At 39.5% G+C, this 25,123-nt stretch overlaps 1 protein-coding gene across 1 annotated transcript in view; it reads right to left on the bottom strand.

The window, feature by feature from the left end:
* Positions 1 to 679: 679 nt before the first annotated feature.
* Positions 680 to 25,123, bottom strand: part of ofcc1 (orofacial cleft 1 candidate 1) — a 74,924-nt gene continuing 50,480 nt past the window's right edge. Inside the window, exons 22-24 of the mRNA XM_041968410.1 lie at positions 9,068 to 9,271; positions 3,431 to 3,569; positions 680 to 2,939 (exon numbers count right to left, since the gene is read on the bottom strand). Of these exons, the coding sequence (XP_041824344.1) occupies positions 2,872 to 2,939; positions 3,431 to 3,569; positions 9,068 to 9,271 (411 nt within the window). The 3' untranslated portion in view covers positions 680 to 2,871. The remainder of the gene's footprint in view (positions 2,940 to 3,430; positions 3,570 to 9,067; positions 9,272 to 25,123) is intronic.

Below are 25,123 nucleotides of genomic sequence, written 5' to 3'. Positions count from 1 at the left end.
TTTAAGTTCCTGTTGCCTTTGTATCACCTCTAACCAGCCTTCCTGTTCTCCTCTGACCTCAAACATTAACAAGACATTTTCATCCCGGCAACTGCCTCTCACTGGATATTTTCTCTTCTTCAGACCATTCCCTGTAAACCCTAGGGATGGTTTTGTGTGAGAATCCCAGTAGATCAGCAGTTCCTGAATTGTTTAGACCAAAAATAATGCCACGTTCAAAGTCACTTAAATCCCCTCATTCAGATGTTCAGTGTTCAGGAAGTTGACTTGACCATGTCTACATGACTAAATGCACTGAGTTGCTGTCATGTGATTGGCTGATTAGATATTTGTACTAAAAGCAATTGAAATTATGTTAAAGTGACCAGTCAGTGTAAATGGTTTGGGATAAATATAAAGAATCTTGTAACATGAATAGTACATGGTATAAGATTCTTACATTTACATGTATGCTAAAATATCCAAACAATTTAAAATATGATAGATTTTTTTTTTTTCTTTTTTAACTTTCTTTTTTTTTTTTCATTGTGAAAATATTGTTTATGCTCTCATGTTTTGCTGAAGGTCTCTGGCTTCTCTTTGATTTAAAAAAAATAATAATCAGAACACCGCTTCCAAATTAAAATTTTATTTCAACATCAAACAAGAAGGTATAAGTGAAGTTGTGTAAATACAGGCATGTATGCACAAAACAAACTGTATAAAAATTCTTCATCAAAAGAAATACTTTAGTGGTAGCCTTAAGATCATTGAAGGTTTGGAAAGAAAAAGAAGAAAAAGAAGAAAAAGAACAGCAAAAGTAGGAATTTCAATCCCTTCTATTGAATTGAGTAACTTTAATTCATATGAATAAGGCTGAGCTGCACCCGGCAACCGTGCCCGGAGAGTTGCCTATCTCTACGCTCAGCATAACGATCACCACAGCATTTCTGAATACAAACTGTTTTATGTGAATACCTCCAGCTGAGGGCTACATAAATATAGAATTAGACAAAGTGTTATTTTTTTCTTTTTATGTTTTATTTTACCCCCTTTTTTTTCCCACTCTCTCCAGCAACATCCCCAGGTTGGCTTGGCTGTAAGCAAATTCAGGCACTCACTTCAAAAAGTTGCAGCTCCCTTATGATAGCACTGCAAAAAGGTTTTCTTTTAACTTAAATCAGCAAATGTGTGGCGCAGAGACCTAGCGGCATGTTTTTCTCCCTCAGTAATAATTGCTCCCAGGGATCAATTTAAAATTTAAATTGCGGTGAAATGGTGTTTGTCATTAACAATCAAATATTTGAACCAGTGAAATACCTTTGCCCCCTCTGAAGCTGCGCTCCTCTCAGTTTTGAACATATTGCACAGGGCATTGTTTTGATGATCATGAATAGAAAAAGGTGATGATTCTCTTAGAAGACATCAAATGAGAGAGAAAGCAGGAGAAGAAGCAGGAGCCAGTCGTCAAATTTAATAGCTTTACATGAAAGAGAAACATATCAAAACAAATAGAAGAACTGTGGAATATTTTTGTTATTCAGCCATGTTGAAGTTGCCCTTTAGACCACCATCGTGTTACACTCACTTTTAAACAAAGGAATAGGGTATGCTGAGAAGAAACTGAGAAGTTCGGGAAAGTGGTCCAAGTATATCGCAGGACAGTCAGAGGAGACGAGCTGCTGCGAATCTGCTTAGTGTTCATTAATGCGCTGATTGAATTGGGGGGTGTAGCTCTGTCACTGTTAATGGAGTGATCTCTAATTGAAGCGCATTAGCTCTACAGGCTCTGGCTAGTGTCAAAGGCAGACAGTATAGGACAGGATGCAGGATGAGTCCAACATATCCTCCAAAATGCTGAAGTTTTACCAAGATACATTGAGCAATTTGATTTTATGAAGGTTAAAAGGTCTGTGTGTAAAAACAAGTTGCACTTTTCCTTATCCAGTTTCTTCTTATATTATTAGGACTTTTAATAAAGGCTTAATTGTCTATCAGAGCTCTGTGGATCTTGGGTGTGTGTGTGTTATGTGTGTGTCCACATGCACTGTGCCACGTGTCCCTGGGGCCATCATGGTGATGGTTTAAATACAGAGGTGAGGAACAACTTCAAGGCCAAAGTAAGGTGTGTTCTCATTAATGATGAGCACGAATGGCCACTTTCGACATCCAGCAGGACCCAGAACTTGATCCTTAATGGCCACACATAAAAGGAAATCATCATCAATGAAAATGACAGGTTATTAAGATACGATTTTAGAGGGGCTATGGCTTTAGTATGATAGGTTAGCTATCTATAAAACCTTGAAAGCCAAGCCCTGAACGACATCAGCACCGCTCCCCATCTTCCTGCAGCCTGTGCCACAGACACATGCTAATAAGCCCACAACCTTTAATTAAGCAATATGTGTAAGTAGGCGGCCATTACAGCCTGATTTGTGAGCCACTTCATTACACTAAGCACCGGCTAGCAGACATATATCCAATACAAATCAAGCTGGCCTGAATATTATCCTGTTTAATGTGAGGCCAAAATTGATATTTTATCACTCGTCTTCATACTAGAGAATCTTCATATTTCAATGTTGAAATATGATGTTGAAGTAGTTGGGGGACACTTGACAGCCTGCATTTATTACAAGTATTTCTGAAGTGGTCACAGATGGCTGATCAGTTCACATGTACTATTTATGTGTACTTTCATGGAATCTCAAGAAAAATACACAGTAAGCTGCTTCCTATAAGTTTGATCAGCCAAGTTCTTTGTTCTTTTTGTAGCTCAGTGAAGAAGACACGTCCATCATACCAGAGCTATCTTAAAAGTAAAATCTTCTACAATCAGGTATGCAACAATGAGCTTTGTGTCAGTTCATCTCTTTCGTTTCGTTTTTGTCATTGATGGAGTTCTTGTAGTGCAAAACTGGAGCCACTTCCTCCAACTGGCTCAACACGATTGGACCCTGAGGAAAAAAAAATGTGTAAATGTAAGCTTAAGGTTAAGGTTTAGCTTTATTAATCCCCAAAGGGGAATTTGGGTAAGCCAAGGGGAGTTATATAAGTAAACCATTATTCTTTAGCATAATTGGCAACTGACTAATTTTGTGCAAACATGTAAAAAATCCTGCTAACAAGATTAGCACTAGCACAATCTTGGCTACATCTGCTGTTGTCATGTAAACAGCAGTGCATATCGTGATGCAAGCTACACAGATGATGGCATACAATCTGATGCCATCCAAAAATGCTTAAATGTTTGTTTTGAGTGCAGCAAAATTGTAGTTGCATGTGTGTGAAAGATGCAAATGCATTTAAAAAATGAGCATTTGTCAAAATAGCTATAGACATGTAGACAGAGCATGAGACAGTTTGAGAGGAAGTGACCAGGACAAATCTATTTTATACAATCACAATAAATTTTATTTGTATTAAAAAGCATCAAATTCACACTTACGACCAAAGAGTTTCTTCCGTTTCCTTAGCTGGAGTAAAGCACTATCATCTCCCTTGTCCTCTCTTTGATTGGCAAAGCTCTGACCTGGACATGGCTCCACCATGGCTGCTTCGTTAAACCCCTCCGCTTCACCAATCACCTTAAAAAAACAAAAAAAAAACAAAAAAAAAAACAGCAAAAGCTGTAATTAATGAAGAGGAAACAAAGATCAATATTGATAAACCCAAGATGTCCAGGAGATGAATGTTGATAGGAGGGATTGAGATTGGCAGGAGAACAGTTACTTTCCTTGAGGCCTGCAAGAAATGTTGTCACGCATAGCTGCTTCTTCTGTCCCGGTAATTAGAGTGAAGTTGGAAAAGAAGCCGAAGTGTAGACTTTACAGTATATGACATACTACATCATGTCCCAGAGGGGAAAGGGCTCTCACAACTCTAGTTTGGCCTACTTATGTAGAAAAAATGGGAAACACACCTACAAATCTCACAGGTAGTTTAGAATTTGTCATAGACTCATTTGTCATAGACAGTAGACAGTAGATAAAATGTCAGCTGGCTAAAAATGACACTGATAGAGTACCAAATGGGAAAAAAAGTCTTCATATAAACTGGTACAGACTTGCTAGATAATTAAATGTTGCATGCTTTGGAGAAGTCCTCCTGCTGGAGAATCCTCCTGCTAAGCAGATATGGCTGCCAGGAAGGCATTAATCTCCTCCTGCAACATACAGTGAGTAGCCAATGGGATTTATATAAGAAAACCACTGCTCTCCTGGGTGTCTTGGTGTCTCACACACATGCAGGAGAAATGCCACACACACACAGACACCGCACCCACTTCCCGTCCAAATCAAATTCATATTTCTGACGGCTGCTGATGACCTAACGGCAAATGAAGCGTAGGTCCTCGGCTCCACAGCGGCAATCAAAAATGCAGCAGAGTAATTACAAAAAAGGGGTAGGAGGGAGAATTGATGCGGTTTGTCAATTAATGTTGCTGCAAGGTGTTTTTTTTTTTTCTTTTTCAAAAGGTTAACTTCTTCATATTTTCTGCACGCTAAATTAGTTCAATACGGGTCAGGCACAGTGTGTGGATGGACAGTGGGCTGATTCATGGAGAGGAAGGTAGAAAAAGGCTTTGTTAATGAGGAATTTGATGGCATATCACGATGAAAACTTTTCCCAACTTTGTCTTGAGTGTATTTCTTAGCTTTGTTGCTGTAAAATGCAGAAATTAAAAAGGAGATATCCTCTACTAAACATACTACAACACATTCACCCCAGCTCAAGGTAAAATAATTAAATGTCAAGCAGATAAAACCTCACTGTTAAATCAACTGCACACCTTTTGTTTCGGCAACTAAGTGCATCCCGGAGAAAGAGAGAGTGAGGAAAAAAAAAGCAACAGTGAAATTGCAGAGAAAAGTGTTTTTATTTATACAAGTCGCTAGAGATGCTCATCATCAGCGTTTTTTCCAAGCCATAAATAATTTGCAGAGAGAGGTAATATTCAAGCTGGCAGAGCCTTAGTTGTGCATCTTTAATGGAAGTTTTACAGAAGCTGAGCCAGTTCTTGCATATGCTGCTGCCTCCCATATGGAGGAAAGGAGACAAAAGGAGCACAGTTGGCTTGTCCTATCTTTTTATAAGTCCGTGGATACTTAAATGCTAGCCTCGGAGAAAAAACGACACAGGGGGACATAAACCCACTGTGGTTTTAGGAGGGAAGATAATGACTTTGCCTGCATTAATTTCTTCATCAGCCATCTTGTTTCTACAGACAGAGTGGTTATGAGTCCTTCTCTGAAGGTCCTGGTTTATATACACGCATTTTCCCCCATAGTTTTGGCCCTAACAGTTGTTGTCAGCAGTGCATTTTGCGAGTTAGCAGCTGTGGAACATCTGTTTATAGGTAATGAGTGCTTGAAAAGCTACACCTCACTTTACCTTTAATGTCTTTTATTAGAGCACACTGATGGGATTGTAGCTTTAAGTTTTTGTATTGTTGTTATTCCAAGAGACGGTTCCTGCAACATGGTCAGTATTACACATGCCTGCCGTGGGCGACAATGAGAGCACATGCCGGATCATTAATATTAACTTTCTTTAAACAGAAGTCAATATGCAAGTCAATAAAAACTCCATAATCCTCTTTTTTTTTTTTTTTTTTTTTTAACTACACATCCAGAACTTTAGCTTTATTCCTTCCACTCTGTTTCTACTTATTTTTAAGGATGCAACATCACCTGAAACAACATTTAATCAACATAGCTAGTCCAACAACAGCTGAATAAACAAAAGTGATTTTAGTTTCTCATGAGTCTTACTCAATTTCTTACTCTCCAACAAATCAAACAGGACACACCTAGCTGTTTGGTTCCTGCCAAACAGCGTCCATAGCTCAGGGCACTTCTTCCAGGACTTGCTCTTCAATGTGTTCATGTAGACAAATTTTCGGGTGTAAATGTGCTGTTATTGTGCAAAGCGGCCGGCCCACCTGGAGCTGTGATCATGTTAGTCTATGGGTGGAATCGGGGTGCAGGACACAGCCTGCAAAAACAGAACTCTTTCAAGGAAATGAGCCGTCTGTCAACCTTTCCTTGCTAAATGGAAACAGACTTCTTAAGTAGCGTGATGGGTCACTTAAGTAGCAGGATTGGTCATTTAACTAACTGAGAACAGGATGGCCTTATTAAATAAAGCTTTTTTTGTCATTGTCGCACTGAAGTGTCAACTACAGCAAGAATTCATAAAATATATTGTGGAGCAATGTGTAAGGATGTATAACACACACATCCTCGAAAAAAGTTTTAAGTAAATATTTGTTTTGCCTCAAAAAGATTAAAATACAACTAGATCACTATTTTCTATGGATTATTTCCATCACTGCATTTTATATTAAAGCTGCTCAGGTTGATTTTTATATTTTCTAATTTTTTACAGTCTCGCCCATTTGGCATTTCTTCCTCTGAGGAACTGTCATCTCACATCTCGAGGCCAGTTTGTACACAGCACTCTGTCTCAGTGTGTATATTACTGCCAGAATTATATAAAGCACTAATAATATCATCTCAAGTGTTCTTCCAAGTGCAGGGGATGGCCTTTGGTGATTCCTCAATCACGCTCTATACATAAAACCAGTCTATATATTCAGGGGAGGATTAGTTTTGAAAATGTAAAGTAAGGGTGTGTGCTTCAAGGCAGAGGGGAACAGCGTAGTGCTCTGTCGCCGGTGCTGCACATTGGTGTTATCATTCCCTCTACCGACGGGTGAAAAAGGACGCCACCGGCATCTCTTCCCACTGAAGGTCTTTGCCTGTGAAGTTGCAAGGAGCAGTCAACTGAGAGACAGTACAGTGTGTGTGTGAATGTTAGAAAAACAGAACATGTGGGGGAATATGAAGAGTGTGTGGGGCTGTTTTCTAAGGACGGCGACACCTTTCTTTCACTTAGGGTGGCTTCTTTGACATTTTAAAGAATGTTGAAGCATCAGAGTGGAAAAATAACAGGCACAAACTCTGTTTTTTTCATTGAGCAAAGCTTTTGTGACAAGTTTATTAGTGTTGCAAATTTGTGACATCATCAGAATGTGTGTGTTTATGGACAGGGTGAATTTTAATGGGGTTTTTGTGATTATTATTTTTTTTCACAGAAAAATAAGATCAGCGTTCATGCTTGTGTTTGTTTGTGTGTGCTACATTCAGCGATGAACAATCCCAGATGTCTCATCTGCTTTGCACTAGACTAGAGGCTACAAACACACACAGTGTGACACCAGTAATAGATATACCACGCAGTGTGTTTACTCACATAAGCCCATCATCAGTCAAATTATGATTGAGAGCTATTAGAACGCATCAGAGCCTCAGAGCTAATTGTTAGTGCATTAAACACCTTCCCTCCTCACGTCTATGACATTCAAACTTCAAAACATTAATTTTTGTCAGGATGATCCAGGTTGCTCGGGGAGTGACAGAATGAATGAGGACAGACAAACATGCGTGCTGTTGTGGCGGTTGTCACAAAGGGCTACGTTTAATTATCCGAAAATCTGTGAATCAGTCAGCTACTCTGACCTGTCTCTGCTGCAGATACTTGCACGAGGGTCCATTATTCCTCTGGGTGTTAAAGTGAGGTAAAACTATATAAGTCATAATTACTAGCTGTAACAGAAGTGCATCCATTTCTGTCACAGAGAAGAAGATGAGCACCCACCTCTCCATATAAGCTAATCAGCCACTTCATTAGTTACAACTGTTCAATTGCTTGTAACACAAATATCTAATCAGCCAATCACGGGCCAGCAACTTGATGCATTTATCATGCAGACATGCCCCAGACAACTTGCTGAACTTTAAACCTCAAAATGAGAAAGAAAGGGGATTTAAGTGACTTTGAATGTAGCCTGGTTGTGTGAACCAGTGTAAAAGCAAAGCAAACCAAACAAAGGTGTGAAACCCCCACCCGGGTCAGCTAAGACTGGTGTGACTTTGAACGTGGCATGGTTGTTGGTGGCAAACGGGCTGGTCTGAATCCTTTAGAAACTACTGATCAACTGGTGTTATCACACACAACCATCTATATGTTTACAGAGAAGGGTCCGAAGAAGAGAAAATTTCCAGTGAGCAGCAGTTGTTTGGGTGAAAATGCTTTGTTTATGCCAGAGGTCAGAGGAGAATGGGGAAACTGGTTCAAAATGATAGAAAGACAACAGCTAATCAAATAACCACAACCAAGTTACGCAGAATATTACCTCTGAACACATAACACATCCAACCTTGAAGCAGATGGGCTACAGCAGCACATGATCACACCAGGCGCCACTCCTGTCAGCTAAGAACAGGAAACTGAGGCTACAATTCACACAGACTCACCAAAACTGGACAATATAAGATGGAAGAAATGTTGCCTGGTCTGATGAGTCTCCATTTCATTTGTAACATTCAGATGGTAGGGTCAGAACTTCGCGCAAAGAAGATGAAAACATGGATCCATCTGGCCTTGTATCAACAGTTCAGGCTGTTGGTGGTGTAATTGTGTAGGGGATATTTTCTTGGCACACTTTGGGTCCCCTGGTACTAAATTAACATAATTTAAGTACCACAGCTTACTTGAGTATTGTTGCTGACCATGACCATCTCTTTATGACCACAGTGAGCTATCTTCTGATGGCTACTTCCAGCAGGATAATGTAAATATAGATCAAAATCTCTGGAGAATGTTTTCCAGCATCTCATTGAATCTATAGCACAAAGAGTTTATGCAGTTCTGAAGGTAAAAAGGAGTCCAGCCTGGTACCGGGAAAGTGTACCTAACAAAGTGGCCAGTGACTATGTCTTTCTCTATATTTTCAGCTTCAGTCTGAAAACAGCTAAATTAAGGAATTGGAGCAAAATAGATGTAAAATATTGTTTTCAGACTTTTTTTTAATCAGTGGATCTAAAACTGTAATAGAGTATCTAAACTAGAACCAGTGTGGTACATGGCACACATTGACCACACAGGAAATGAGACAAAGAAACACCATAAAACAAAAATGAGTTAAACTTCAGGCAGAGTATCAGAAATGTGGTCCCTATTCCTGGATGAGTTGATACAGAAAGCCATTTAAACTCACATTTTTACATTTGTATCTCACCTCAATGATAGTTCCATCTGGTTGCCGGAGGAAGTGCCTGTATCTTTGCTTCAGCCCACTCAGGTACAGTGTGTGGATTATCACATGAGTGCTGGTCTCACCCTCTGTTGATGATGGTGCACCCTCCCTTTGGTGCTCTTCACCTGGGACTGCAAAGCTCGATTGGGGATCCTCTGCTGTCCACTTATGGTCATAAACAGCCACCTGTTCAACCACAGACACAAGAGGAGAAATATGGTTAACAACTCCTCCTGATTGTGTTTTTCAAAGCTTAAGAGACACTAATTTCTTGGGTTTTAAGTTATGCTCTAAGAAATAAAAAATAATAAATAAATAAATAAAACAAAGGAAAAAGCATGAATGCATTTATGCAATTGGATCCATGAGAAAAGGTCCACTGGTGTAAAATAAGTGAGTCCTATGGGACCTGAATGGTAGCAGGTAAAGAGACGGGTTTGGTTTGAGATTATATGAGCTGTATAATCCGGATGGCTGGCTTGTTTATGACTCCCTCGCCACGTGTCCATGTGCGTGTATCGCAGGCTTACACACCTGTAATATGCTGCCTTTCTGTATTAGGGTGAGACATGGGAGTAAGCGGGGTGTGTAATGTGTTATATAGGTCATGTAACTCGAAATCATTCATGTGTGAAGATCATGGAAGCTCGTTCCCACTCAGAGTGTTGACTGGTGAAGACTGAACTGTTTATTCATGATAGAGCCTAAAGATCATATTAAAAAGATAAAAGTTGTAAATCAACATGCAGAATCATCATATTGTTTGTTTATTTACACATTTAAATACAGAATACATCATTTTAACACTGTTACTGTAGACAAGCAGAATAATAAGCACTCTATCTGTGTTTGAATGTCAGGGCTAAAATTTAAACGTTAACTCACAATACAACAGACTCACATTTGTGAACACTACACACACTAAACTAAACACACACAGTCATAAAGAGGAGGAAGTTTTTCAAGGTGACCCCTAATTGGCTGTGTAATTATGATTCGTCTAAAAATACAGAAAAAGGAAAAAGGCAAACTCATTCAGCTGGTCATGAGTGGCAGGGTCAAGCTGAAGGAGAGGTTTAATTTGGTGCTGTATCGATATCACCCCGACACTTATAAACGGTTAGGCAAATACAACTCCAGGCACTTCACTGAGAAAACAGAAAACAGCGGGAGCCATTACCACACTGGTAATTAGAGACGTAGCATAAAGTGTAAAGCAGACAACACTGTAAGTATAAAGGGCCTCATTGTCAAAGTGTCAAAGAGTCATGAAAGCAAATGACAAGAAGAGTTAAAGAAGGTGTGTGTGCCTCTAAAGTTAGGAGGGAATGGTGGGATGCACCACTTAGAAGCTAATTTAGACTCTCATCAGTGAAATCGCCTCAGCTGTGCTTCGCCTCTAGCTTGGCCTCAGCCCTCACTGGGGGGAAACGGATTACCTGAATTTTTTAAGTAACCAGCAACTCTGCAAGGCAGTAATCAGGCTTGTTTGGTTTCCAGGTATATGTTGATTCCTTCTTTTTTTTCAGAGTGAGCAAACCAAACCTCTTCCTAGATAGTCATCCTCAACTTCTGTGAGCATGCAGTAAGAAGTTACTAACATTTACTAAATTAATAGGAGACACTGTTTTCTTCTCTAATGGCCACAGGGAGTGATGTTATTAGCCAGCTATGACTTGTCTCCAGTATATTATGAATCAAGCTGTACATTACTGATAGAGACAGCATGCATTCTGGCTCTTTACTGTATGTCACTTTGGTTAAACACACCTGTTTAAATTGCCCAATGTGGTGTGCATGTATATCTATGTTGGCTTGCATGAAAATAGATTTTTGTTTTATGTTAGCCATGCTACCATCCTACACTAATCAGCACGTGAAATCCAGTTGACAAGACAAGACAAAAGGCTTGAAAAGGTGTTTGTGTGTTCGGTTTGGGTGATGCCATTTCATGCAATGCACCATGGCTCTCAGGAAGCATCACAGCTGAGACACACAAATAAAGGGAAAGAGCATTAGAGGGCCTGTCTGCTCTGTACTACTCTGTTCTGGTCTGTTGTGTTGCGTTATGGTGCTAGCCTGGCTTCTAGCCCTAGCTTGAGTGCTTTCTCCACTCCACTATTGTTCCATTTGATAGCACTAAGTGACTGATTTAGGTTCAATGCCTGCATGGAGCAGACAGGCCAGCTGTGGGTTAAGCAGATAGCATTCAAGTGAGCTAACCCAATTCAAACCCAATCAGGCCAGGATTTATCGTTGAGGTCTGTATTTAGAAATCTGATAGAGTCTGCATCAGTCCTTTGACTTGTATCAGGAGAGACGGGCTTTATTTCTTTTAGTGGAGGGCTATAAACAGCAAACCATGTTTTCTAGCAAACACATAAATTTCAGGATTTGTAGACATTAACGCAAATGCACAATGGAAATGGGAGGGAGGGACAGGGGCACAGGAAGTGGAGATGGCCCAGCTGCAGACATGGCTCCCTGGTTCAAAAATACAGTCTGAATGTCTTTCTTGGAGAAGATGCAATTTCACAGTTTCCATACCAAGCTACACATGGATACAGAAAAAAGCTGTCAGTTTGAAAATGCAAGCACCTATGGAAAGGTTCTCTTTTTAAAAATCCAGTGTGACCAATAATAAAATTAGACTTACCTGTCAATCATTTACATTCAACTGTGTGCTTGTAAAGTCTATTGAGAGATGGATTTTGAATTGCTGTCAATGATACTGCAATGCTTTTTTGTTTCTAGTTTGATGCCAAATGGCACTTGTTTCTGCCTCTGAGATAAACTGTGAACATTATTTTGGGCTGTAATACAAGAGTGACCCATATTTACACTTAAATTGGGATTTCAACTTTTAAGTCAAGCCTAAAAGTATTTTGTGAGCAAACCTTAAATAGTAATATTCCACTGGGTGACCCACTGGTCAAGTGTGGGAAAGGTACAGTGTCTTTTGTTTATTTGTCTCACGTGTCCTTGGCTGTCACGTTTATCTGTGTTTGACACTTTTTTCCTCATTTTCTTGACACGGCAGATACAAACACAGTGTCAAGAGTTGACTGTTAAAAGAAAAAAGCCATTTCCATGGTGACTCCATCTTGCATGTCCCTGCTGACAACCACAACAGTACCCAAACTTGACCTCAAGACCTTGTAGTAAACTTTGCCACTCAAAAGCACTGTGTCAAAGTAGAAAATACCCCCTGGGCAAATTAGAAATCACTCACCGTCAAGTAATGCAACTATTATTCCACAATTTTAAACTCTAACATGACCTTTTAGTGGTTGGTAAACATAAACTAACTTGGCCCCAGAGAGAGTAAAGATAGTGGATGTACTTTATATTAAAGTCTTGGTGCATACTTTATAACATACATTATTTATTGCGTGCCTGTGTAAGACTGAAGGAAGGAGAGAAGAAGTTCGCATAAGGAGGCAGGCCGATTTGGGCTTTTTTGGGCTCATTATATGTCTGAAATGTAAAGGCATAATTCATTCCAATTAATGAGGAAAATAGAATTTGTTTTCCTATACAGCCAGCATGAATGCTACTGTTCATATAATTTTCCTTCTCCTCTCCTGTCTCTGTTGCCATCTCCCTTTAATAAAGACAAAAGTTATTGACCTTCCATTTCTCAACCACCCACATATTTCCTACGTCTCCGAAATTCATATGTACTGTAGTAGGGCATGAGTTTTCTCCACTGACATGATCCTTTTTGGTTTGTAGTTCTGTCCCACTTGGCTTTAATTTACAGTGGGAAAATAATTAGAATCTCACTTTTGCAAAGAGTGGAGTGAAAATGTAAACAATGCTTCCCTGCGGGCGGGTGCTTCATCACTTTGACAGGTGCATTTGAATTTGCCTGGGTGGCGGACAGGCTTGGTTATTTATGTGTCAGTCGCACATGGAAGCCCAGGCTGGGACTGTACTTGGGACTGAGACTACAGAGAAGAGACTGAAACTCTGTTGAGTTGGTTTGGATTTGGGAAAACACCAGAAACATTTCTGGTTTGGAACGTGGAGGCTAGGATGGGGCTGTAGCCGCTGGCACTAAGAAAAGGACAAAAAGGCAGGATTGGGAATGGAGCAGGAAGTCGAGTCGGTACTATGACTAAAAAGAGATTTACTCTTGCAGTAAGGAGACATCTGATGATGCAACCCTGTTGCCTCAGTAAAAAACAAGGAAACGTTTAACATTTTTCAGCAAGTGTTTTTACATTCATTGTCACTCGGTGTTTGGTTAAGCCATAAAATCTAGGCTCATGCATCAAATGTACTTTGACAAAGCACAAAAGCTGCTTGCTGAGGATTTAAAGAAATGTACAAACCACCACTATGTAATGAGCTCCTTTAGCTTAGAAACTCTGATTGTGGTTTCTAGAAAAGCAAAACAGTAACATTCTACTGAGGAAATTGCGCTATGTTATGGGAGGATCACTAAAACGGATACCTGGAATTTAAGGAATTGTATGCAGTGAACTGGGTGTGGCATCGGAGCACAGATCGGGCTTGAACTCACTGCAGACTGTGGGTTTGTCTTTATGCGTTGACATGTGTTAACAATATAAAATCACCTAAATTTAGCTGATTTTTAATTGATAGACTATGATGTCTTTAAACCAGATACAACAGCATTTTAATATTTGAAAAGCTCCTGTAGTTGCTGGTGGTATAGTTTTTTGCATCAGATGAAGCAGTGAGTTAGGACTATCCCAACATCTGCCATGCGAGCCCTCATGGCTTTTATAGCTCCATGTCAATCTACTTTGAATGCTTTCTAGAGAGTTTTGTGTGTAAGGATCACTAAGATGTGATAATAATGAATCTTTTTAAATAATTCATAGACGTATAAGCATTTCTGATATATACATGAATAAATTGGTGTTTAAGTGAATGGATAATACATATTGAACAGGTTATATCCTTCAGTAAATCTTGTATATACACATTATAATATCTCTACAACAAGAGTACTGACATTAATTTAACATCGTGTCAATCTTTGTTATATATAACAGACCCACATTGTCACTGGACAGGAATCACAATGATAAATATTAATAAATGACCCAGATTTTTCTGTACATTTTGAACCGTAAGCCAGTCACAGGAGGATGCAGCAGACCTGCCGGCATAGACTGCGCTGAAAGGAGCATCAGTGATTATTGTCAAGTGAGAGAAGAGGTGGACATAGTTGCTTCTTTTGTCTGCACACACACACCCACACCCACACACACGCACAAACACATGCTAACACACATATACATCCATGCTCACAAACAGACAAAGCCCCACACAGTGAGGCAACGCATGCGTGCATCTCCAATGCCTCCGGGCACTTGGGGCTGTGCAGCAGGGAGTGGGGGAGGGAGGGAGTGGAGGGTTGTGGGGTGATGGGAAAGTGTGTGTGTGTGTGTGTGTGTGGGGGGGGGGGGGTGACTATGTGCTTGTGTGTCTTTGGGGGTGCTATTCACTGAGGTTCTCTTAGCTATAGAGGGTCAGTCCTCTGATCCAAGTAGGCCCAGTAGCCACAAATACTGACAGCTTTTAGACTCACAAACAAACCTCCCAACATCCCAACACAGGCTCATGGACAAAAAGCATGTACTGTGGGATACACATGACAACTTGAATTAATCAGCACATATAATATAGTAGTAATGCACAAGCATAATTCATCAGGGGCCAAACTGTACTGATGCATTGCTTTCTCATAAAGCATGCATATGCACTAGATGCATAGCCAGTGAGGGGTCGTTTCTGGTAAAGTGCAGTCAGTTACTCTTGGAGTTTGCATGTCCTCCCTGTGTATGCGTGGGTTCTCTCCAGGTACTCCGGCTTCCTCCCACCGTCCAAAGACATGCATGTTAGGTTAACTGATTACTCTAAAATTCTCCCTAGGAGTGGGCTCCAGCTTACCCACAACCCGTAATGGACCAAACAGTACAGAGAATGGCCTACTACTTACTAACTGCTAGAAATAATAATAATTTCCTTATTGGATGCTTTACAAACATCCTCATGAACACACAGCTCTGCAGTTCAGACCTTCCATCTCTTAATGAAATTAAAATAACTCAGTTGTTTGCATCTGTGACGCATACACACAAGCAAGAACATACACACACACACACACAGAAAAAAAAATTACCAGGATTTCTGTTACATTAACGCTTTTGGAACAGTCTGTCCACCAAACACAGAGATTTCTCGCTTATAACCCATCTTTACCGAAAAACAAATGTAATGGTAAATAAAATTAATTACAATAAGCAGCTCTAACAACATTTCAGATTTTTAGAATATAAAGCTTTACTTCTTTCTGTAGCAGATGGTGTAATCACATTAGTGTAAAATGAACTAAGTATTGCACCACTGCATGCCACTGTACATGGGTCCACAGTGGGTTTATGCAACACATACTCATAAAAAGCCAAGACAGGCTGTAGCACATTGCACATGGCTGGGAACAGACCGAACCACAAAGCATGAAAGACCACTGACACACATGCATGGATAAGCCAAGCAATGTCATCCATTAGAACAGAAATAGATATGCTATTATTGTAAAATTGGCCAATATGTGGACGCTCAGCAGATATAATTGGAGCAGCTTGAAAATGGCATGGATGCACACTGTCTGCGTTGAGCCCGATTTGGCTAAAGTAAAGGTCCGTGTCTGGTTAAACGCACCACTGGACAAGACAGGCCACCCATTCATATTTGCATGGAAGGGCACATATAAATGCACGCACACACAGTGGCAAAATGGCCAGTATGCTACAGTGGCTTTCACCCACCCTCCTCTCATTACTGTGCCTCTTAAGCTAAAGCAAAACAGAAAATGAAAAAACCTGAATGGTCATAGTTGGAATACAATAATAAACTCATTTTAAATATAGCACACCCCAAACTGGACTTGGAAAAAAAAAAAAAAACTATTTACAGTCAGAATAGACCAGATGACTTTTAAAGAGATTATACATCAAGATAGCATCTCTGAGAGTCTGAGATAATCCTGAAAATAAGATATGCATAATTTGCTGTTACTAATCTCCTTTGCAGAAAGCCTACTCTCATCCTACAGTAAACAACTCTGATAGCAGCTCTTCTTTTTCTTCCACACCATTTCTGACTCACCCAAGGCCCTAAAGAGATCACCCTTCCAGGTTTGTTCTGCAGCAGACTGAAGTTTACTTGCAACTTTAATTAAAAAGGAAAACAAGTCAACTCAACGTTTAAATGACTGACAGTCACGTATTAATCAAGTTTCTACAAGCAACGAGTGATCACATAGGTGATTAAAATCTTGAACACAATCCATATGCAAATATGGATCATCAGTGCTGCTACAGCATGCTTGTGCAGCAAACCAGATTTACATAAGCACCACTTCATGTTCATGCCCTGGCATTAAACCAATTTAAATTTAAGGTCCTAATATTTATTCTTACCAAAGCCAAATGGATCACATCACCAATACTTTACACTAACCTAATTCAGCAGTTATGGCATGCCTCCTCCAGATAATCCCTTTGTGGTGGAGAAACATGTTTCTCTCTCTCCAACTGGATGGAGCACATATCTCAAGATGTCATGTTCACTTTTACAAAATTTCATGACACCTGGCTTCGTATTAAGATGCTGCAGACAGATGCCAAAGTTGAGCACTGCCTTTGATATCCAGAATTTTGACTTTGGAGTTGCTTCAACCTAATCAAGCCTGGGAGGCTGTAGGTGATAAGTATCCAAGCCAATAACCAGAATGAGAGCTGGGAGTCAGGGCTAAGGCTTCACATGGAGGCACACACACACACACACACACACACACACACACACACACACGCACACACACACACTATATAAAAGCCTTATGGAGTAAAATGAAGAAGAAGAAGAAAAAAAAAAACAACCTCCAAATATCTATCTCTCCTTGGGATGTCATGTGGGTTCTTCTAAGACGCGACACCTGTCACAATTGCCAGGACTTCTTTATCCCCTTGGGGCTACAGGAAGCTGCCAGGGTCAAACTCTTTAGAGGAAAGGAAGGGAGTGAGGGGAAAAGAACTGACTAACGATGGATGGTCACAACGAATCAGGCCTGTCAAATTCAAGCTATAGAACCTTTGTGAAGCCAGAGGCTTGTATGCATGTTTGCATGTTAACATGTGTGAATTCAAAGTAAAGATGTCAGCATGTGTGGTAAAAGATAATGAATCTGTTTTCCTCCAATAATGACACTTCACTGTTTAATAAATGAGTTGAAAAGTTTGGCTGCCACACACTGACGGCATATAGCTGAGCCAGGCGCTGGATCCAGGGTGAGATTTGTTGTCCTTAGTTTTGCAGTGTTTAATAAAATCTTTTCTCACTTCTCAATAGTCTGATGTTTTGCTTTCTGTGTTACATTATGGGATGGCAAGGGAACACGCAAAAACTCCTCAGAACTTGGCCCGATGGAGGAAGAAAGAGGGGAGAAGAGGAAATCGCCTAAAAGTGATGAAAGCCTGGTGTCAATTTAACCTCTTCCAGCTGCACGTGTTTGAACAGCTGACGGGTGAGACTTCATATTATGAAGAAATTATAGGAAAAAGCTCTTCCTCGATAATAGATTCATTAGTGTCCAAAAAAATCAATCTCTGTGTTTCCAAACAATATCAAAGCACCTTAACTGAATCCATTTGTGTGACACAGACGTTGAATATATTATACACTGCCAACTAAAGGCACTTCCTTGTTCAGACTAATTCTCCTTTTCACTCTCTCATTCCCTCCCTATTGACAGAGAAGCCTGCCCAGACCCAGGCATTGGTAGATAATGATATCCTCGCCCTGGATTAATTGTAAGGGACACATTAAGCAATGGAGCCTGACACTCCCTGTAATTAAACCATTCACTCGGACGAGTTCATACTGGAAGATTTTCTCCTTTCTCTACATATGCTCCTAGAACTGTGGGCATGTTTCACCAAGTTGTGAATTTTAATGTCTTTATATGTGTTCATAAGATTCTCATAATACATTTTAAGAGCCCATGTTATATTTGTACTTTTAAAAAGTGGAAGTAGATCATATGACTTTCAGTCTAAAACATCCATTTTTGCTCCAGTGTCTTTAAAGTCTGCACAGCACATTGGTTGGTTGGTTGGTTTCCTGTTTGTGGAAAAAAACAATGTTGCTGTATAAGCAATATGCAAATGTCTCCCATGGTGGTGTCATTGATGTTTTAGTTTTTTTCATCACATGGTTCTCTATGGTACGGCTTGATACGTCTTCTCTAAGCTTTAGACAAGATGAGTAACTTTGCTGTGTGTTCAGTACTTTTCGTTGATTCAGACACTTTTATTCAAAGCAACTTAAGTCCCAATTATGCTCCCTTTCCATACGTAAATCAGTAAACACTTGTCAAACATGCCTGCTCACGTACTTCCATTCATCCTTTAGGTTGACATGGTTGTGAGGTAATTATTCCACTAGGCAGTGTAGAGTTTAGAGTTCACCGCCGGGTTCAGATTCAGTGGACACCTATGGGATAGCAAACATGGCAGTGGTGGATGAGATAATTCTGATAATGCACATTCTCAGAAAGAGACGTAAAAAAGCAGCATAGTAGATGGCGCTGGTTGATGTGACCATTATATATTGCAGCTTCTTCTTTTTCTTTGTTGCTCTTACTAGTTGCATGGCAGCTATACTGTGTAACGCTGCACACCAATCAACACCCTGACCAATCACTTTGATGGTACCAAAATAAGGATAGGATATTATTGGTTCCAACTCATGCTATACATTTGATGGAAAAATCCCATAAGTAAAATAAGTGTGGACTTAAAGCATTATTGCTTTGAAAATTTTAAAATGAATAAAATACTGTATATTACAATAGAGGTCAAGGTAGAGTCCAATAAGAAAAATGTGACTTCTGTCTCTGTCTGTGACCACTGGAATGACCATCTTGTGAGACAAGATGTATGGTTGCCTAATTTGACTTAAAAGCTTAAGTCAAAGGCCACCCTAAGTTGGTAGTTCATGGTCTACAGCCACTCCTTTGTTTGAAAACACCAGGGTGAGCAACTCAACCCCAAGTTGCAAACAGTAATAGAAATCACTTTGTAAGCACTGTATAAGTGCATACTCTGTTTTTTTTTTTTTTAAGAGATCTATCATTTATGTCCATAAAATGTAATGTGTGAATTGAAATGGAGGTAAACATGTTTGATCTTTACCTGCTTTTTCTCTTTCTTCTTTTTCAACCAGTGTGCACAGCTTTCACACGTTACTACTCAACCAAGTCCATGACCTTTTCAGGAACACAGGCATGTAGTCTTTGCAGTCATATCTCATATTGAGCTCCCTAATGGCTCCTAGTGTGGATGCTGTGCTTGCTGCTGCTTCACTTCTGTCCTTGCCTGCCTGCTTGCTATCACCTCAGGCTTTTAGGGCCTTCAGCACTGTCCATGAAAACAAGGGGGGGGGGACATTCGCTGTATTTAAAGAAGCCACTCAAATGTGGCATGCACACATAGACAGACAGAAAGGTCTCCATGCTCACACTTAAAGACATGTATGATGGAGACACAGGCACAGACATACAGTAAATACATGTGGACATGGACAGGTTTGCATCTGCACACATGCAACCAAGCACAAAAATGCATGCACACACATACACACACTTGCCCACACAGTGACCGCATTGCCCTTTGGTAAAAATAATTGGGGGTTGGGAGGACTCTGCTCACCCGATGCTTCTACACAAACCCCCACACCACATACACACAGCACAGACCTAGTTGCCCTCTGACTTCACACACCCCTCCTGTGCCACTGAATCACTTCCTCTCCTGTCCTGGTATTCCTGTGTTGCTGTTATGGGTTCCTGTTCAGGAGCTGAAGGTTCTTTTGTTATGTGACAGCGGTTCCTGTGTATCCTGTCACGGCCTACTGATCCCTCTGTCCACCCTCCTTACCAAAGCTTCTTCTTCCATTACTTGAGTTTAGATTCACATCTTTGGTGGGTTATAGAGTTTTTACTGTACAACTTTATTTGCAAAGCACAATATTTTATAAAATGGGTCATGTGTAGTGTGGTATGTGGTTGCTTTGAGATTCCATGGAAATCTTCTTTTTAAACGGATGACAGAATGCAGATTTTTTTTTTTAAAGTAATCATCTCAATTAATTTTATACAGATTAAATTAAAGTAAGTATGTGGTGAAAAGGTTGCATCCTCATGGAAACTGCAAATATTTCTATATAACAAATTTATGTTCTGCATCCATCTAATTTTATCTAAGAAATAAAAGTTTCATACTGTGAGATCAAACTTTACTGTCTTTTTGTAATTTGCACACAATTATATCTTAATTCTCCTTGGCATTAAACTGGCTGTAGATTAAAATGGAGAATACATCTCATATGATAAACAGCCAGTCTCGCAGACCCAGGTTGTCATTACTACTCCAATCTGTGCTGTTTGACTCTCAACAGGTTCACTCCCCACCAACCATGCTGCAGTTACAAAACACCCTGGGTGTTCCCAACTTGCCCGCTGGTAACCCATTACCTAGACATACAGTGACAAACGGTGCAAACGTACGCAAATGTTGATGCAATCAGGTTGAGAAAACATCTCCAGGGCCACCACACAAACCCCTTCTCTCCCTTATTCCCCACTTCTTCTAATCTCTCCCTCTTTCCCTCAATTATCACAGCATCGCAGCACCACTGGGAAACTTTCCGTTTTTGGTGAATTAACAGCGACAGAGCTTTGCAGCAGGTAAACCTGCACTCTACTCTGTCATTGTCAAGGTGGTGGATCCGACAAAACAGTTTTTGTACCTGCTTAAGTATTACAGAAATGAGCACCTCCCTTACAGGTACAATAATCAAGAGGGTGACAGGAGACAATTAATTAGGTCCATCTGCATCGCTGCCTTTACATAATTAATGGGGCTCATTACTGAAGTGCTAGTATGATGTGGAGCATGCTACATCACTCACTAGCTCAGAGCTAGCTAGTGGGATAAATGGACTCAGGGAAAGTGAAGATTTTCTGTTTATTTTATCAGTTTGTGCAAATTTGCCTCTTCTTGACTAAACTCTAGGTTCCCACTAAAAAATATAACCTTTGATTAGCTTAATCTCGAGGTTCCTAAAGTCCTCTCAGCTGTGATTCATATTATTTGTAGCTAATGCTATTTTACTGAAACTCATTATTTTTTTCTTCCCTTTTCATAAAATCAAATTAAAAAGCACAGAGAGAGGAAGGCCCTCTTTATATTCATCCTCTTTGCTTTGTCAGTAAACTCTGCTGCTGACATCTTACCCCATCAGTAATGGCTAAACCTTGGAGCAACCTAAATGATCATATGGCATGGAGGAATCAATGATATAAAGTTAATTGGCAAGAAGTAAAAATTAGATGATATTTTATGACTGCCTTGTGAAAATTACAAGTTTGATAATAATAGGCCATTTGTAGGGTGGTTATTCAACGTGAATTATTTTATTTTATTGTTTCAGAGCTGGAGGGAGATGTAGCATCACACAGATTTTGCTAGTTTTTCTTGGTTACAGCATAGACACATCCATGATAGTGGGTTTCATCTAATTGATTACTATGACCTCTTATAGTATTTTAATTGCTGTAATTAAGACTTTATTTTATTCCCACTAAAGGAAACAGTGGTAAAGTTTAAGTACGATAATAGTGATGCGAAGCACAAAAAATCATGATGGTGCGCACATTGCAATTTAATTCAACCACTTAATTCATAAGTAGAAATCTCCTGTTTTCCAGAGAAACGATAAGTCATTTCTTGGAGAGCTCTTCCACAGATTTGAATTATGTCAGTATCTTTTGTCTCATCTTTTAACCCCACATCAATTCATAATGCCAATATCAAGGCTCCTCAATTCTCAACAGTCATTTTCTCAACAGCCAATAAATACCTGGCAGGATTAGGATCACTTATGTTCATGTTGGTAATTCAAAATGCAATGCAGATACTGCTACCTGAGTTTTTAATTGGAACTATATACCTTAACCTTTTGAGCCCTGTTCTTTAGGCTCTTGCTTTAAAATGACAAACTCATAATGAAATGACACTGCAACCAGAAGGTTTATTTGAGTGTTTTTGGTGTCATAGTAGAGGGAATACTTGTGTGTGTGTTACTGGTGAAGAATAAATGAAGATGGCACAGAGCACAAATGCAAAAAGGTTTCAGGCTTGCCAAAGAAAAAATAAAACACTTTTGGGATGAATATAAATATCCCTATGGAACATTGTAGCTGTAGCTCTAAATCTCTATCAAATCATTATGTGAGCAGTAATTCTGCAAAGGTCAACTCTGATAAAGTGAAGCAGAACAAAATTAGAGAGGTTTTAGTATAGCAAGTTCCAAAATATCTATTTTGGCACAGTTTGGCACCATCTGTGCTCAAACTCATCTTATAGGAGAACCCCATGTTTTCAAAGGTTAAATTACAAATTCTTTTTTTTTCTACTTGTCCTAACAGTTTGCCACAAGTCTTAATATTATTTCTGACATTGTTTTTACAGTGCAAGCCTATCTGCATTTGTATCTTTGTGTGTATCTCATTATGACCAAATGTGGTCCAAGAGATGCTGGCAACTCTCGCAAGAACAACCACAAATGCGGTTTATAAACCTGGCTGGTGTTTTAATGTCTGTCAACACTTTGCAGGTATGAGCCTGAGATCAAAATGATAGCTGATGCTGAAGGCTAGTGCGGTTTGACCCACTAGGTTTAAGTTCTGATGTAACAACAATGCAATGGCTGCAGGGTGCTCACAAACCTGAACATCAATAAGTTGACATGCATTATGATTGGAGTGATCCCTGTAGTTAGATGGTAGTAGAGGTGAATAGAACAGCATGGATAGCATAGACACAAAAAATTCAGGTACATGAAAGTGTAGACAGATTTCCAAATTACTTGTGAGGAAAGTTTTCTGGATGGCGAAGCAACAAACTGTGATCTACGAATGAATGCAGCTTTAACACCAATCTAATTTAATAAAAAGTTTCAAATGTATTATGTGGCAGCTGACATCAAATTAGGCCAAAACAAACTAGGTATTTGCAGGCCAGTCTACCTCAGATTATACAGTATTTGAAGAAAATGTTATACTCCGTCCTTTACAGAATGCTCAATAACTTTTTAAAAATTGGCTGTAGACTGCAGCTGTTCCTGCAAGTACCTTGTTTTCCTTCTCCTCATCCCTCCTTTTCTCTCAGTCAGCTAATGAAGGCCTCATAGCCCACTGTTATTAAAATTACGCCCTTGCCTCAATATTAATTGGGTCCATAATAAGGAATGTGTTGGATTCATTATTTAATTGCAAGGGCACATTTGGAATACAGTTTCTGAAATGCATTTTTAATGAAAAACACTACATCCTGACCTAATCATATCAACCTTATTCTATCTAATTAAGGATGCAAAAAATCATTAGAGTTGCAAAATATTAGTTTCAGCTCTGTCGGGCTGCTTCTTTGCTCGCCTTCATGAATATATATATTTTTTCCCCCTATCTGTGATAAATAGTTAATGAGGGAAAAATGACAAAAATTTGCATGTAGGCAAATTAGTCTAATAGGGATATGTCTTTGCTGAGTTAGGAAAGTGACCCTTTTCTTAGGAGAAATTGTTACAATAATTATAAAATAATGGCAAGGCCCATCTGATTTTGATGAAAAATTGTCTGGTTGAATAATGTAGAAATGTTAAAATGCAATAACCCTAAATTTTCATCAGGGCACAGAATGTGTGAACTCCCTTGCATTTTATCAGTGTAATAACACCAAATTGGGTACAATATGAAATGTGCTGTAATTGTTGCTGTGTAGGGAGATATGCGGTAATGCAAGGATGATTTAGGAGTGTAGCGCAGGAAGAGCCAATCCACTGCTAAATGGGGCATTTTATTTATCATTTATTTATTTGATTTGATTTTCTTTTTTTCTGCAAACATAACAGGTTTGATTTGCTTCAAGAAAACAGACTTATCATAGAAACATCATCGGTGTTGTTCTCAGAACCAGAGCAACAATTTATTAAAGGTTGTAAAACTGTTGTAAGATGCTAAGAATTTATTGTTGCAAGTTCTTGTCTTTCATAGGAATGATATTATATTATACAATACATGTAAATACCCCAATAAATATGTCTTCATTTTGTTAGCTTGATATTTCTTTATTAAGATCACACTGAGTGCAGTTTGGTGCCAACTTGTGCTCAATGAAGCTTATGGTGCTGCAAATTATCATTTCAACAAAACTTACTTCCCCCAACAAATTAAGAACTTATAACTTTGGACTTTTTCTGAGGGGTCTGCTTCTAATTGGAAAGATAAGAACTGCCTCCATTTGCACTTTAGGAACTCGGTTTTTAAAGTGTAGTTTGAGTGTGAACAGGGTTGCACAGGGCATAGTATTCTACTGATTAAAAAAATTGTTAAATTTAACTCATTTGACCCCTCAAAAACATCTCCTGGCTTGCTCAAGCTACTTTCAACTCAAGTCTTAAGACAAAATGATGCATCGTTTCCCAACAGTGGGTTAATCTGTCACCCGAAACCAAAAATTTGCTGCAGTTTTTGCTTCCGTTTATAATCACATGAACTTGTGGAAGCAAAGAGCACTAATGTTAATGAACAAGGAGAACACGGAGTGATGTGCACCACCGCAGAATACATTAAAAGAGCGGCTGCAGTTTGATCGCTGCATTCTATTTCCCTTATCTCTACAAGTCACATTTTCAATCACTAGGCAAAGACTGAACATGGGATGTAGGCTTGGCACTAACTGCCCTTCCCTGTGACATCACCGCTGACCTCGGCTGGGTTGTCAAACGTGTGACAGCCTCTCTCAGTGAGAGTGGAATTGCCTTCCCTGACACGAGAATGTCCACATGAAGGAAATTCCCACTGTAACATGCACATACAGTCCACTGTGCGTGGTGATTGAGCAGTCTCTCTTTAATGAAATATCTTCGGAAATT

Source organism: Melanotaenia boesemani, chromosome 18, assembly GCF_017639745.1.
Source record: "Melanotaenia boesemani isolate fMelBoe1 chromosome 18, fMelBoe1.pri, whole genome shotgun sequence".
NCBI classification, from domain to species: Eukaryota; Metazoa; Chordata; class Actinopteri; order Atheriniformes; family Melanotaeniidae; genus Melanotaenia; species Melanotaenia boesemani.
Note: the sequence above shows the minus strand (reverse complement) of the source record. Positions and strands in the feature narration are given on the sequence as shown.